General features: G+C 40.1%; 1 protein-coding gene across 1 annotated transcript; it reads left to right on the top strand.

Moving 5' to 3' along the window:
- Nucleotides 1-12799: 12799 nt before the first annotated feature.
- atp5mc3a (ATP synthase membrane subunit c locus 3a) lies at nt 12800-15353 on the top strand. The gene is made up of 5 exons (XM_005723496.1): nt 12800-12869; nt 13070-13166; nt 13931-14005; nt 14486-14676; nt 14780-15353. The coding sequence occupies exons 2-5, from the start codon at nt 13128-13130 to the stop codon at nt 14892-14894; spliced, it is 420 nt and encodes a 139-aa protein (XP_005723553.1). The 5' UTR covers nt 12800-12869; nt 13070-13127; the 3' UTR covers nt 14895-15353.
- Nucleotides 15354-15957: the final 604 nt, after the last annotated feature.

Raw genomic sequence — 15957 nt, 5'->3', positions numbered from 1 at the left:
AAAGGACTTTATGAAAACAAAGGGCGGAAACAGTCACTTCGAAAAAAGCTGCTTTCTAGCTGAAGTTGAAGGCATAACAGGTGCTTTCTTAAAATAAACTTGTTTTAATCTTTTTTCTCTTCTCATGCCTAATTTTCATTTCCCTTCATCGATGATAAACAAGTAAATGGATCCCAAAAGTTACGCATGAAAAAACCGTAATTGAGCTCCTCAGAGTTTCTCTAAACTCATTAAGTCATGCTTGACTTGCCATCCATACAATGCTCACAGCAATAGCTCCTCAGTCTTCTTTATGTTGCCGGGTGGTTTGTGGAAATATGGAGTGTCACAAGCAGACCTCTCCTCCTCACAGACACTTCCCACAGTCATCAGCATTCTAATGACTCACCACTGCTGTCCCAGGGTGTTTATTTTTAGAGATAGAGAGATTGATGAGATGCTCATATCATCCTTAACCACCAACTAATTAACTAATTAGGACATTCAAATGAAGACTTGCTCTGGATAATGCAGCGTGGCTTTGGCATGGGCAAACAGCACTTGATTCTAACTGCTTGACTCAGCCGAGGAGGGGTTCAGTGTTGTGGTTCACGTTTGCCTCGTTGGTGCCAAATAGTTCAGCCGCATTATTGATGTAGGCGGGTATCGATGAGACAAAATGATGCCGTATCGGGTGACCAAAGCAGCAGCCGTGACACCGACATTATCAACAGAGCATCTTTTATATTCATGTATTCATGCACTAATCAGAGCATGTGTTCCTCCTTACAGTTTCTCACGCAGGTGTTCATGAAGAGGGCTGTGTGTTGATCAATGAGGTGTCATCCAAACCCGACCAAACCGATGCACCACTTTCACTGTCTGAGGCGTACTCGTATTTGTCCAAGATTTCCAATGATTTTCAATCAGGCTCCACTTAGGCTGACTTTGAACTTTGAACTCTTGCTTGCTCAGGACTCTGAAGCTTACCGAGGCAAATATCTCACTGTCTGTATTCTAATGAGTTTTTTACCATTGACTCGTTCACCCTTTCGCCTTGTTCTCACCACGATTAGATCCTCTGTGGTCAGATCTCTATCATTATCCATCTATTCACACTGATTGCTCACCCGCCAGGTGTAATGTGTCAGCATTTTGTGGACTTTAATTGGAAGAAGATATAGATGATGGCTTATAGCTGTTGTAAGTCAGCTCCTTGAAAAGGCTAACATGTAGTGGAGCCATGAGACATCTGATCAGCCCTGTAGTCTCCTGATTATGATTGATATGATGCATCCCATTCTCGGCTCACTTTAAAAAATAGAAACAGAAAAAGCTTTTGACACCAGCGTTTGAGGGTTTAATCCCACATGTCTCCATTTTAAAGGTTAATAATCCTTTTAATTAAAGGATAAGCCTGTATTGAACACAAAATGTAATCACTAAAGGATTACAGAGAGAGATGAATATAGCCGTAGCAATTAGTCCAATAATTAAGGCTTTAGTGCCGGACAGAGACGAGAGAGTGCTGGTGATGTGTCATAAAATTCATAGAGTTGTTAGGGCGCTGTGAATGCGTTTGGTTGCAGCTTTACAGCAGCATGCCTGCATGTGCACTCGGGGTGGTGGTGAAACATGGTGTCCCAGTGGATGGAGCTGCAACAGCTGTTCTTGCCTGAGCCTGGTGTTTCGCACAATATGATCGCTCCATCAGCGAGCCCGCTCTCCTAACTGCCGCATCTGCATTCATCAAACACACTTATCAATAAAGAGGACCGTGCAACAATAAATGATCTCTGAGAGGAAACAAAGTAGCCAGGGTGGAAAAAAATGTCAGGCGCTCACTTTAATCACTGATGTTGTTAATCAATAAAGCAGCTTCATATCTTTTAATTAAAGTTTTATTCCCAGCAAATGTTTGCCGACTCTGCCTGCATGTCTTTTGGGGGGGTTTTTTCTCCTTCATTAATGGAACCAGTTGGGACTGGAGAATGGAGGTGGCAGCTGCTGATGACCAGTCACGATGGGGCACTTGTGTTTGTAATTGCATTTTGTCACCTACAGAGGGTGTTAAGAATCCTTGTTAAAAGCTGGGGGAAAATCTCACAGTAACAATTATTGTAGAGCAAATTACCAGGTAGGCAATATCTAAGCTGTCAGGAAAGGTTAGGAGAAATGAGAGGAAGAAGATGGACTATTCAGACATTCATCATGGCCATAGTTGCCACTTCCAAATTGAAAATTGGACGGAATGCATCCTCCATTTTCTCAAAATCTGAATGAGTTAGTTCTGATTATTGCTGTGATTGACAGAAAGGCCTGGATAAATAAATAGGATGGTAATTCATTTCTGTGCTTGTGTCTTAGATCCTTTCCCAGACATCACCTCTCACTGTTTTGGCATTTACATTAATGATTCAGCCAGGATCAGACAGCCCACACGGACATGTATGTGAGCAGGAACATGATAGATGCACATGAACATGTATTAATGGATCTAATCTGGCCTTGGATGGTTTGGGGAGGATTTCTTCATTGGCACTAGCTGCACTGGTACCATTGCAAGGTGTTGCCATGTGAGATTTCCCCTCTACCATCTGTCTCTTTCAACTCTGTATATTACATTTACACCACATGCTTGGAAATGTAGCTTCCTGGTTTTAATGGGAATGTGAGGGAACCGTAAAATAAATATTCTCCTTCCTCTGGCACGCAGGGTGTTGCCGGAGCCAAGAGCATCGTCTGTGTTCATTTGCAACAGCACTGTCCTTTGAATTCTATTTATGGCGAGCTATAAATTGAATTATTGAAAAGCTATTGTTTGTTGCATGAAATCAGCGAAGCAGTAAAGGGGTTAAAGTCAAAGAGTTATAAAAACAATAAGCAAGGGCGTGAAAAAAATCTACTCCAATCAGGACTGGGTCAATATTTAGACCCTCACCATATCACGGGATTTAATAGGACATGCTCCATGTGTATTTATAGATTGCAGACATCTGCTGAAAATGGGAAAAGGTTTAGGCAGTATTGATTCAGATTTTTTGTGTTGTTTTATTCAGTAGCACATACAGTATGTAGCTTAGTTTTGGGGAGGGGTACGTTTTGGGACATGATCTAGTTTGGTGGAAAAAGTAGGCCTGACTTAGAGGAAAAACTTATAAAAAAAAGAAATCCTGTGGGTACCGAGGACAGGCTGAGTTTTACCTGCTGTACATCAGCCTGAAGTTTAAGATCATTTTTTTTATTCTTGTAGTTTAGGTGCACAATATTGTGGTAGTGCACTGAATCAGCTGTCTGTTTGATCTGTAACTGATCTAATAATCAAGAAAGGCCAATCATTCCATCATTCAGTATTTCCAGCTTGAGGACTGTTATTGAGATGCAACAGGAACATGTAAAGATGCTGATTTTAGGCTTTTTGTACCATGGTCTGAAATTTTATGAGCCAGACAGTTAATTGATTTATCCAGAAAATAATCAGCAGTAGATTAACTAATAAATAAAGACCTCTCAAGCGCCATATTGCTGCTAAAATGATCTCGTAAAGACCTCCTCTTTCAGCTCTTAGCCATTTGCAAGCTGTGGCCATTGTTGATTCAAGGTGAGACCTGATATTATTGCCTTATAGGCTTGTGTTTTTATTGTTGTTATTTTCAAGAATGGGCCCATTTTGTCATTTAATTGAGGCTCATGGGCTCGGCTGTGAAACGGCGCACAGGGGAATAAGACGTCAAGCGGCTGAATTTCCACAGCCATTAACTGTTCCACACTCAATTAGAATGCATAGGATCCTGACATTTCATAACTTATGGGTCTCCAGGCTGATATAACCCCCCGCTATAAAAGAAGCAACATTGTGAAGACACCGAGCCAGATACTTACATCCTCTCTGAGGTTTTAACCAATTGCTTTGTGAATTTTTGCAGTGTAAAAAAAAATCATGGTTGGTTAAGAGCAATGCATGATGTGATTTTAAAAAAAAAGCCTTCCAGGGGCTCCGTGTTGCAGCTGCTGTTTCTGTGTAGGTGTGGCGTAAAGATATTGTGCTGTTTTGCTCAGAAGAAGCCAGATACTGCTGTTTATATGCTACATCATCTCAAACTATCAATTAGATCCAGTTTCATGGCAACATTCCCCTCTTTCCTTATCTATTAAATCACACTGCATACCAGAAATAACAAGAACGGAGGATACACGTATGACACTGTTGTAATGCAGCATAAATATGAAATATGAACGGCAGCAAATTGAGCCACTTAATAAAAACTAGGATTTGTTATGCTATGAGCCATCTCGGGGAAGGTGATCCTGACAATCAGAATTATGATGAAAGAAATGTAGTTTGATTGCTGTTTAATTTTCTTTGGTGATCTCTCGCCGCCGCTATAGCTCAGGTTGAAAACAGACAGGTTCTATTTGCCAGGTAATTAATAACAGTCCGCTGAGGCAAGATTCAGCTATTATTTCTAATATGGTGTGCGATTGTAAAAAGTACCTTTTCCAACGGTACGATTGCATTCATTTATATCTTGTTATATTGTAAATGCTTTTCCAGAGCTCTAATTTATACAAAGTGAAGGCAAATTTTCAGCAGAACCATCAGTAATCGAATTTAAAGGGAGGCTGCAGCTATCTGAAGGGTTACCAATTAATTCAAATTGATTGCCTGTAATAATTTAGTCTATTACAGAGCAGCATTAAGCTTTCATTACATGGGCCGTGACTGTTCCTCCTTTGCGTTTTTCAACTTATTTTTCATCAAACAGGTCTGACCCTTAATAACTCAAATCATGAATACCTTTATGTAATGTAGAGGTGATGAGTTTTAAGAGAGTTACTGCGAACATAAAGTACTGAGCATGGATAGGACGAGAGCAGAGAAATTGAAGCCAGAGGTTGGGCAATAGATCACACTTTCTTTGGGCTCTCCGTTGGTGGCAAACCAATAAAGTTAAAATAGGTGAGGCCCTCTGCCATGAACAACAAAGCACCATCAGCAGTGCCTCCAAGACGGAGCCTTCTATAGGTCACCGCTGCTGTGACTCTCGACAAAATGACAGATTAACGACAACAGGTTGAGCCCCGTACTTTCGGCCGCCCACAATCTCAATTATGTCTGTCTTAATGTACACTGAACAGCCACAATCGCAGGGCCATGGACAGGGTAAACACACTTGCAGGAAGCAGACTAGTGACAGGATAATAAAGTGCCATGATTGATTCAGCTTGCTGTGTGCCACATCGGTTTATTGTGTGGGAGGAGTGGTACCAGATTGTGTGGGGTTCTGTGATGAGCTATCTGTTGTCTGGGGCTCTGAGCTGGGATTCTATGTAAATGTAAAGATCAAGCTCCTTATAGCTGCTGTGTAGTGTTTTGTATTGTTTTCAACTAGTCTTTAAATAGCTGTTGTATATTATCAGTGTTTATGGTAAGAGTCAGATCTAGTATTGGAAAATTAGGAAGAGCCAAGAACTAGTGAATTATAATAAAATAGCTAAAATTCATAAATGCGCTTCCACCAATGTATTAGGATATTTTACTTAGTCATGTTTAGGCTAACCCCCCTCCTTTTTTTTTTTAGATCTCCATAATATCTTTTCATAGTGCAACAATGTAACATGTTTTCAAAAGGGTTTTAAAAATCTGTTACCTAGTTAATATGTGGCCAGGAGCAACTGTTTGGCTGTGCACGTACACTGGAAAAAGAGTTAATGCATATTAATGAGGCCTATAAAAGCAACTAATTGAGCATTCCGGATCTTGCTGAGTTGGGCATCTGTGAGTGACATTGTGCAGCACCAGGACCTACACCAGACTGCCCTTTATTAGCTCTCTGAACTGGGATGTAGGTCAGGCCATTAAAAGCAGGAAGGGCTCTTTCAGTAAATATTGCTGTGACAGCCTCATACTTGACACCACAGTATGTGAGCACTGTGCGGGCGGCGTTTGCAGCAGCCGCACGGTAAATACCTCTAAGTAAGGAGACGTTGTCGAATGAATTGCCGCACCAAAAAGTTGATCCTAGTTTAAAGCAATTTAATTGAGCACAATAAAAAGCAGCCATATGCCTCCCATAAAAATCAACAGCGTTCCGTGTCAGTGCTAAGTAAACACGCCTGGAATTTCAGTTTATGCCGAACATATTATAAGTCTCATATCCACTAATTTTGCTGATGATTGAAACAAAACTCCCATCCACTTATTGTTTAGTCATTTGGAGGTAATATTCACATTAGTTAAAGGGCTGCTTGTCAGTTGCATATCATAAACCCATCATTATTTTAAAATAGAGACTTGTTTTGTTCATGAGGAGTACAAAGCTTTGTCAAAGCATCGCCACACTCAGGTAAAGACACATTTAGCAGTTAAATGCACTTTAAATCAACACCCAGCCATTAAATTTCAGAGTGATGACTGAAATAAACCGAGCTAGACAGAACACTACACTAAATCACCGTCTAAAACTATAAGTAGTAGGGCAGTAATATCTCAATAGGGGGCAGCACACTGTCATTACAGATTGGCCTTTAAATCATATTTAATTGCTCTTTTGTGTAGTAGACTGAAACTGCAGTTTTCCTCGAGCTTGAAATACACCTTTCTTATAATCTACTATACAGTGTGCACCATATAGTGTCTGTCTATCAAATTCATTCTCCATATGCCGTCCTTAACAACCTTCTGTCTGCTCACGTGCATATCTGTGTTGGTTGTTGTAATAAAAACAGACGGCAGCACATCCAGTCATGGACCACACTGTGAGGTCAAGCAGATTCCTCCAACGCCATCGCCTTCGTTTCTTTTCCTGTCATCAGCTTTGGCTGGTTTTTACTAAAGTGTCATAAGCCATTTGATTGTAAATCTTAGTGACCTTGAAGTCACTACAGAAAGCAGAGATCCGTAAACCAATCATCGCACGGCTGCCCCTGTCAGCCACGCTCCTGTTCACGCAGTCGCTGACTGAATTTCCTGATGTTAAACAGAGAGAGGAAAGGGGATTAAAGCTCGGTTCAAGCTGGTGTTTTGTGAAAAACAAAATGTCAGTTTTTAAACTTTATTTAAAATCCAGCCAATATTGGCCAATAGAGTACTTCTGCTAAGGAATAATTTAATAAAATCACCCTGTTCACTGGAATGCTCGTAAGAACAGGGCATGCAGTGGATGCAGGGGTGTTACAGACTTAGCTAAAAAGTCAGGATGAAGACTAATGATACTGCAGCCTTCAGCATTTCCCAGACCACGTCCAACTGCTCTGCTCAGCAGCAGCGCAAACATGAGTGTTATTATGGATTCGCAGAAAAATTGATTTCTGTGAATGTCCTTTAAATCTTTTCGAGATAAAGAATGCTTGCTTCATTTCTGTGGGATGATTTTCAGCTGTATCAGGAAACTGCCTGCATACTCCAGCTCTGGATTATTGGAGCCGCTGCTTGAAGGCTGTCTGTACTCTCGCTGAATATGATTCTCAGAATCTTTCCACACGAGTTAAAGAACTGCCAGTTTCTTAAAATTTTTCACAACCTGCGGCTCTGCAGAGCTGTGACCTGGATTCAGTCGCCACCTGATTTCACACCTGTTCTCCAGTTTGCTTAGGGACTAAAACTGCAAGTGTTATGATAGCGTATGGTCATCAGTGCAGTAATTACCAAGTGTGCCACCCACGAGAAATGGAGCAGTCACATTTTTTAGCTTTGCTGGGCTTGGAAATTTTTTCTCGTGAACATATAATGATTAATAAACTGAGACCACTTTTCCTGCTACATATTGGCTCTTAGCATTCGAAAATGTGAAAGTGGTTTGATAATTATAGACCAAACTGCATGAATACATTTAGCCAGAATAGTTTCTTTCACTCAGGATTTTTTCATTTGTGAAGCAAAACTACAAGCACCAGAGTTACCTAATTTTGTGTTAGTACTAGAAAAAAACTGAAGTTATAGGCACTTATTTCTGTAAGGACTTTGTGTTTATATTTCTTTGAATTCGAATAATATTTTAGCAAAAATGATTGGTTTATGTGCCTAAATTGTTTTGTTGCTATATCAACTCTTGTTTGTTCTGTTCTGATTCTCGGGACAAGCATTTGTATGATGTTGTGAGAGTGCAGTAGGGATGGGATACAATATCACTTGTCGATTCTCTTATCTATTGTTATTGGGTCGTCATTGGCTTTGTTTTGAGAGTCACCACCATTGCTAAGCAGCATTCATGCAAATTAAATGCACGTTGGAGGTGAAATGTTTCTGCATATTTGTTGAGGTATTTCCCTTCTTTGTTTTGTTGGAGTATTGTGGTCGTTATTCAAAAAGTCATTGTTACACAGAACCCTTTTCTTAAAAGCAAAGCAATGAAAAAGTAATTTGTTATACTACTCGTTACATTACTTTAATGTTACTCTGTAAAATGTTCTGAAACACAGTCATAATCATAGTCACCATTTAACAATATAAACTTGAGGCTAGAACCCCAAACCAACACAAATCCCTAATGGGGACACACTTAGCTAAGATTTTTCTCTTATTAGAAAACAAAGTTGACCACACAAAGCAAAGATGAAAACCAGCACAAAAAAGCAATTGCCATAGTAATTCTGCTTTAGAAATGTGAACAGGTAGAAAGGAAGGCTGCAGCCTGACTGCTGATCTGCTTGTCACCTGTTGAAGTTAAGGATCTGGCTGCTGGATTCACTCAGCTTTTACTCTTGGTTCTTGGCTAGCTTAGCGTTAGCATGCTGTCTTGGCAGATGCTTGTAAAGAACCGAAGTTTCGTTAGCACCCATAATGCAGTTGTTTCTGTCCTTGATGCAGTTTTCCACTTCCAGTCTTCTCGTCCTTTTGTGCAATAAAATAAATGTCCATATCCACGCTCTAGACTCCATCACTATTTTCCTCCTCTGACACGCAAACTGTAATCAGCTGATAATACTGCAAGTGCAAGAAATGATTAGCAGGATCGATAGGTAGGCAGACTAATGATTCCAAGGAATTGGACTACTAGGAACCGGTTCTTGATTCCCATCCCTAGAGCGTAGGCTATGTTGGTTGCGGCTTTTACACATATAAACACACAGAGATAAGGAACCAGCCCAAGGAGAGATTTGTAGATAAAAGTCAACCAGTGGGAAAGTCTATGGATGTACAGAGATGACCATTTAGCAACAGCATACAGAGAACAGTGACGAACACAATTTCCACAGCTAGCAATAAAACGTGAAGCACAAGGATAGACAGCATCCAACCTTTATAAGTACTGGCCAGGTGCTTTCATAAAAAGCAGATCACCATAAGCCAATACAGGTTAGAAAAACTGAGAGGTGCATAACTGCACATGCACAGTTGCGCCATGTGACAGGGGTGTACGGTGAGCATAAAAACACGGCTGCATCTGTCACCCACTTTGCAACCCACCAAGCCCCCCAGCTCCTCATTTCATGCTGTATTTGATTTCATTAAAACCTGCCCTGTTCAGTACTCGAGAACCTTGCTGCTAACTATTAATTGGCACAGAAAGAATAAAACAGGCTTATCAGACTGATGTGTTGATGAACACATAGGGCTATATACTTGGTTCCCTTTAATTTACATTTTGGCTACACAAACAAATAAAAATACTGAATTAATTATTCTCAGATAGCTAATTGGTACAATCACAGTCTCAGCATAAAAACCGAAAACATTGAGAAATGTACTATTGTTTTTTTCCATCATTAAAGGTCTGCAGATTGCTTGTTTTAACCCACTTCCAGTTTAAAACAAGCATATATTTGTAAGCTTAAAGCAGACAAGTAAGTAATAAGTTAAGAAACTCTTTGTTAGATTGAACATGTGTTTATGTGATCTAAACCATTCAACAAGTGTTCCCATCCTACAATTTACTGCTTTTTTCTCTCCACAGACAGATTTTAAAAGGTTTACATATGAGTAAAAACACCAGGAGCAGAACACAAGTGAACTGTAGCCCTGCAGGCTGTGTTTCCCTGTTCTTGACAAAGAAAGGAGCCTCAGTAGTTTAGTGCAGGATCCAGCGATAGAGATTAGCATGGAGCCATCAGCAGCGCTGCAGTCCCTCCCTACCTTGCTTCTGCTGTCAGACCGCCTCCTCCCTGCTTGTCAGAAGCTCCGACGAGGAGCTGTAAAAACCTTTTCCCCTCTCCTTAACAACTGCAAAACAACACGCACACACCCCGGCTGAGGTGCCTGCTTTTCTGAGGCCTCTGACAGGACGTGCTGCAGGCACAAATTGTAATTCATAAAGGTTAAGGGGGTCAATGCCTTTTATTACCAGTCTGAGTGCATCCAGCTTGATGGGGCGGGCATGCAAATGGAATGTCTCAGAGTGTTCTATGCAAGAACTCAGACAGCGAGTGCGTGCGTGCCTCTGAATGGGAGGAAGTAAAAGGTGGGTAAAGGGTGTCGGGGGGAGGGGGGTGGGATCGGCTGCTCTCTCCACCCTCCACAGCCATGTAGGACCACACAGCCGCTGCCCGGTTAATTAGACAGTATGACATTGACCTCAGGTAGTTAACGGCCACTTTGATGTGTGCCGTCTTGCAATTAATATATTGTAAATCTTCGTGTTTTATCATACGGTTAGCTCTGACCTATAAGTTGCTGCGCAGCACTTGGACATAAAGTGTGTTCTGTCATTCTACATTGTGCATTAACACAATTCAGTTGCAACGGGGTAAATTGAATCTGTCAGATGGTAATTTTGCCAAGAAAGCTCTCTATTTGTCTTTTGTGCAAGAGCTCTAGTCCAAACCAGACATAGAATCAGAAAAATATATAAAAAGTATTTTAGGAGTGTTGCTATGTCACAATTAATGACTAATTCACTAGGAAATTTATAACAGTGTCACTGTGGAATGGGTTGGTGTCTCTCCTCTTTTGTGCTGTTACCATGACCCCAGCAACAAAGGCTCTGATCACATCAGACCCTATTGCTCCCTCTGCTGGACCTCAATGAGAATGACCTTGTTCTTCGTTATAAAATCTGTACATGTTTCAGGCTGTACTCACCATACAATGGTTCAATAACAAGATAACAAGTTTGTAATTTGAGATATTGCCAATCAGTGTGCAGGTTGGAGACAGCGGCAATGAGAAAAAGACAGGAGGGCAAGTTGGAGGTGTTAGAGTTAAAGATATTAGCATTTACATTGGGATTGACCAACATGGAAAAAAATTAGAAATTAGTATATCAGAGGAAAAGCTCAGGTTGAGCAGTTACGAGACAAAGTTAGAGAGGAGAGGGGGAAATGATGTGCAGAGGAGGGATAGTGGATACTTTGTACAAAGGGTGTTGAAGATGAAGCTGCTAGGCAGGAGAACAAGAGGAAGACCACAGAGAAGGTTTAGAGATGTAATGAAGGAGGACATGCAGAAGGAGATTGGTGTGACAGGTGGATGATGCTGGGGATAGAGTGAGGTGTGGCAGATCCACTGTGGCGACATAGATGCTTGGCTCTGGTCTGTAATGCAAGCTTCCAAACACCTTTCAATTCTGCAATGTAAAGTTCAAATAAACATAGGTCACAGATTCTGATCAAATACAAAGATATAAAGATATAAAATAGAACAGAATGGAACATTTAAGAACAGAATATCATTAAAAAGAAGTGCATACAATAGTATAGAACAGAACAAAATAAAACTGAATACAAAATAAAACTGAATGGGTTAGAATAAACAGGAGTACAATTGTAGATCTGAAGGGAATAGTACATAACAGAATAAAATGAATTATACCAGAACAGAGTCAACACAGTACAATAGAATGGAGTAGCATGCAGCTGTTATGTGTTTCTCAATGCATAAAATCTATCACTGTCTTCCTCTGTGTTTCTGGTACATATATGATCTACTGACTGATCCCACTCAATGGTTATGAGGTCAGAAATCTGTGGTTTCATGTTCATTGTAAAACTGAAAAGATCATATCTGAGGAGCCAGTGGGACTTTCCTTCCTTTAAGCCAGCTTGCAGCAAAGGCATGCTCCCCATGCTCATTACCTTTCCATCACAGACCAGCTGCTGTGGAGTCATTCATCACGATTACAAATCTGCCTGGTGCTGGTAGCCTGCAGCTCCAACATCAGCCTGTGAGGAGCATAGATAGGCCCTAGTCATCAGTCCCCCTGGACAGAGTGTTAAATTCACACCACAACAGGTGATAGAGGTGGACAGCAGCGGGCAGGTTTTGTTATGAGAGAAAAACTAATGCTGAAATGTGGGGTTGAATTCTACCTCTACCTGAAAAATGGTCTCACAGTGTTGGCCGTGTTAAATTCAAATATATTACACGAGAGAAAGAGAAACTAATCATGTATCTGCACTTAAAAAAATATCACTCATTTTCACAGCAGGACTGAGGATGTGTGTGGGTACACATAAATATTTAAGAGTGGATAAATTGATGTTAAGTATCCCTACTCAAAAACTTAACATTGCCACTTAATTATTTGAGTTAATTAGTTACATGATTTTGTTCAGTAATGAAATACATCCTTCTTCTAAACCTGTTTAAAAAATATAGAAAAGTATCAAGTAATGCTTCAGACTCAGTGATTGGTGATAAGAAAGAATTGGAAAAGCAGATAAATGTAATTGTTGTTTTTTTTTTAACTTTAAAAAAATCTGATTTCTTAACATTGAATGTAGTAGAACTGGCCATTTCCAATAGTACAAAACATTTTTAAATGTCCATCTGAACTTTTTTTCTCACATTAAAATTTAAAAAAACGTACTTAAACATTTATTGATAAAGTTTCTTCCCGGCTGATTTTCAATAAAGTTTTTTTGAAACGACCTGCCCAGTCACCATCCGGGCATCTTACGAACACCCCATCGCGCATGCGCACTCTTCCACTGTGGTTCGACCTCTGCAGTCGGTAAGTGTGTAATGGCAGTTTGAATGAGAAACGTATCTTTATAAATCCCTTTTCATCCTCTCTTTAAGCTTCGCATTGCAGTGGGCAAGTGAGGATAACATACAGAACGGATGTGAATGCACTTATGAATGCTGTTATTTTCTCTACTGGGCATTTTTACACCCGTTTGACCTTAATTCTCTCCGATCTTCCCTCCATAGAGAAACCCGGGATTCAACCAGATTTTACCGAACCGGTTAAAACTACCTAAACTAGAAAATGTACGCCTGCGCTAAGTTCGTCTCCACGCCGGCTGTGGTGAGTTTCTCCTCGTCTGTGTGTTTCTTTGAGTCGGACTTCTCTTAATGTCGCTAATAAAGCCGGTGGGCCTCTGGTTGAACTTGACTGCAGCTTTCCTGCAAGGGTATCAGACTAGGCCGGGAGCTTAGCCGGCTAATGCTAAACCAGTCATTCACATTCCTTTTTAATGGCGGCAGAATGGGTGCAATGTTCATGAAATTTACGCATGCGATTTTTAAAATTGTTAATAATAATGCATCTATAATCCTGCGTTAGCCTTTAGCACGTAGCTCCCATTATGGCCGCTAGCTAAGGTCATTTAGGCCTTCTATTAGCAGAACAAGGCGCAGAGTGCACAAGACCTCGCACTTTGCAAACAATACAGAAATGGTTACATTTTCCGTTTGGGCTGCCAGCTTGCACGTACATATATCCTGGAGTGTCTTTATCCAAGGTCATGATACTGGTTTTGGAGGCTAACCAGTTTGAATGACAACACAAATGGGTGTTAGCTAACTTGCACTGGATTTTTATTGTAATATGCCAACATCATTGCTCAACAGTAAACTTTTAATACTACTTGCAGTCATCACTAAGCGCCATAGGTCACACATTGCAATGAATTACACTGTGACATTCAAGGAGTCATCCACCTTCAAACATACCCACAAATGGGGAATAGTTGCCACTGTTGTGCACATCTGTTGTGTGATACTGAGCATACATTCATGTAAATTGTTTATCTGGACTCATTATTCGTGTTTTTGGTGTTGTTGTTGCAGGTCCGTGCTGGTTCCCGGGTTCTTTACCGACCTCTGTCTGCCTCTGTGCTGTCCAGGCCTGATGTCAAATCAGAGGTAAGAAGAAATGCAGGCTTTCTGCAACTTCTACAGCCCTTCTTAACAGTGCAGTGTTGGAAATTATTACCTAAATTACCACTGTCAATTTTGTATAGCACATTTCATAATACGTAAACTCCGTGTGCTTACCATAAAAGATAAAGACCAGCTATGCAAGTCTGCAGTGTCTGAAAGCAACAGATCAAAGTTTTAAAAGAAATAAAATACAAGTTAAAACACACATGCAATAAATAGTTCAACCTTTATGTGTGGATTTCTGCTCTGTAGTTTATCTTTACGTTTAAAACTTGCCAGTAAAATGGCAATTTTTTTGATTAATGGTGTGACAGAACTGCTTAAAATTTCCCTAAATTTCAGACTGTGCCTCCTATATTACTCCTGTCATCTGTTGCCACACTGTTTTAAATGTCAGCTGATGTTTACATTGAGGCGGGCAGCGAAAGGACAGTGTTTACAGTGCCTCTTCTCTTGTTACAGAGCAGTGTTGCTCTGCTGCCTCAGAGCCCCCTGAGCCAGGCCACACTGAGAGGCTTCCAGACCAGCGCTATCAGCAGGGACATTGACACTGCCGCCAAGTTCATTGGTGCTGGAGCCGCCACAGTCGGAGTAGCTGGATCTGGTGCTGGAATTGGGACAGTGTTTGGTAGTCTCATCATTGGCTATGCTAGGTTTGTTTTAATTTTAGTGTCTTTATTCTTCACTATAACGCTAATTGATTCCTTGTGTGTTCTGTAAATGTACTGATATCTTATTTTCTTCCTTTCTTTGCAGGAACCCATCTCTGAAGCAGCAGCTGTTTTCATACGCTATCCTGGGATTCGCCCTGTCTGAAGCTATGGGACTGTTCTGTTTGATGGTGGCTTTCCTTATCCTGTTCGCTATGTAAAACTCTGCTGTCAGACAAAATTTTCATTACAGATGTGACTACATATTTTATTGTGGCTACCAAAATTGTTCCGTGTTGGTGTCATGGGAAATGTACATTTTCAAGTCTTTTAGACACTGTCAAAAAAGCCAAGACATGTATTGTACAAATGTAAGAAATTACGTGATTAAAATACATGTGTTTGACTATTTAACAATGGCAGTAACTTTTATGTCTGGATTATAAATGCTAACACAACAGAAAGCACTTGGCCTTCATGAATGTTATCTTTTCTGTGAAGCAGGTGCTTAGACTTGCCATTACTCAGCCTTGTTTTCATAGACTATAACATGCAAGCTTTTTGGGGTCCACCTTAATGACTTTTTGGTTCAGCTGCACTTAAGTAATATTGTATTCAGACAGCAAGTGAGTGCTTGCTTTTGTAAATGCCACTGAATAAATCTAGCTGATTTTAATTGAGCTAAGTAATGGGTTTTGAATTTTTTGACTTGTGATGAAAGCCCCCGGTTTCAAAAGCTGACAGATTGTAGTCATTACACCTTTATTGTTGGCTGCTTTCACCGGCTGAGCTTAAATTTGAAGAGGTAAAATCAGTCTTAAAAAATGCCAGAGTTGATAATCATTAAGTCACTTATCAAGCAGAAATGCTTAACATTCATTGTTAAGGGTGATCTTTTATATATATATATATATATATATATATATATATATATATATATATATATATATATATATATATATATATATATATATATATATATATATATATATAAGTTCAAAATGGAGTGTATATTGTAAACTAGTGCAGTTAACTAGGGATGGTTTATATCCACCCTTTTTCTCACACATCCAAAACAGGTCATGGGGGACCGGAGCCTTTCACAGATTGCCTAAAATCATGTTTAAAACCTTGAAAGTCTTGAGCATCAGCAGTGACAAAAGGATTCTGGTCAGATAACATATCGGCTCCGTTACTTTTTTAACGCTTAAAAAAAAATCTTGGAAGGTTACAACATTAAAAATAATAGTAATGAAAATAACAAAATGATTAGAGATTGTTTTA

The sequence above is a fragment of the Pundamilia nyererei genome, unplaced genomic scaffold (genome assembly GCF_000239375.1).
Source record: "Pundamilia nyererei isolate P.nyererei 1_Seehausen unplaced genomic scaffold, PunNye1.0 scaffold00009, whole genome shotgun sequence".
NCBI lineage: Eukaryota > Metazoa > Chordata > Actinopteri > Cichliformes > Cichlidae > Pundamilia > Pundamilia nyererei.
This window is presented reverse-complemented; position numbering and strand designations above follow the sequence as displayed.

What these genes read in the sequence shown, in the direction of transcription:
- atp5mc3a (XM_005723496.1), top strand. Translation starts at nt 13,128, where the DNA reads ATGTACGCCTGCGCTAAGTTCGTCTCCACGCCGGCTGTG. An exon ending in TCGTCTCCACGCCGGCTGTG is followed by an intron (nt 13,167 to 13,930) that starts GTGAGTTTCTCC and finishes TTGTTGTTGCAG; the next exon opens with GTCCGTGCTGGTTCCCGGGT. An exon ending in GGCCTGATGTCAAATCAGAG is followed by an intron (nt 14,006 to 14,485) that starts GTAAGAAGAAAT and finishes CTCTTGTTACAG; the next exon opens with AGCAGTGTTGCTCTGCTGCC.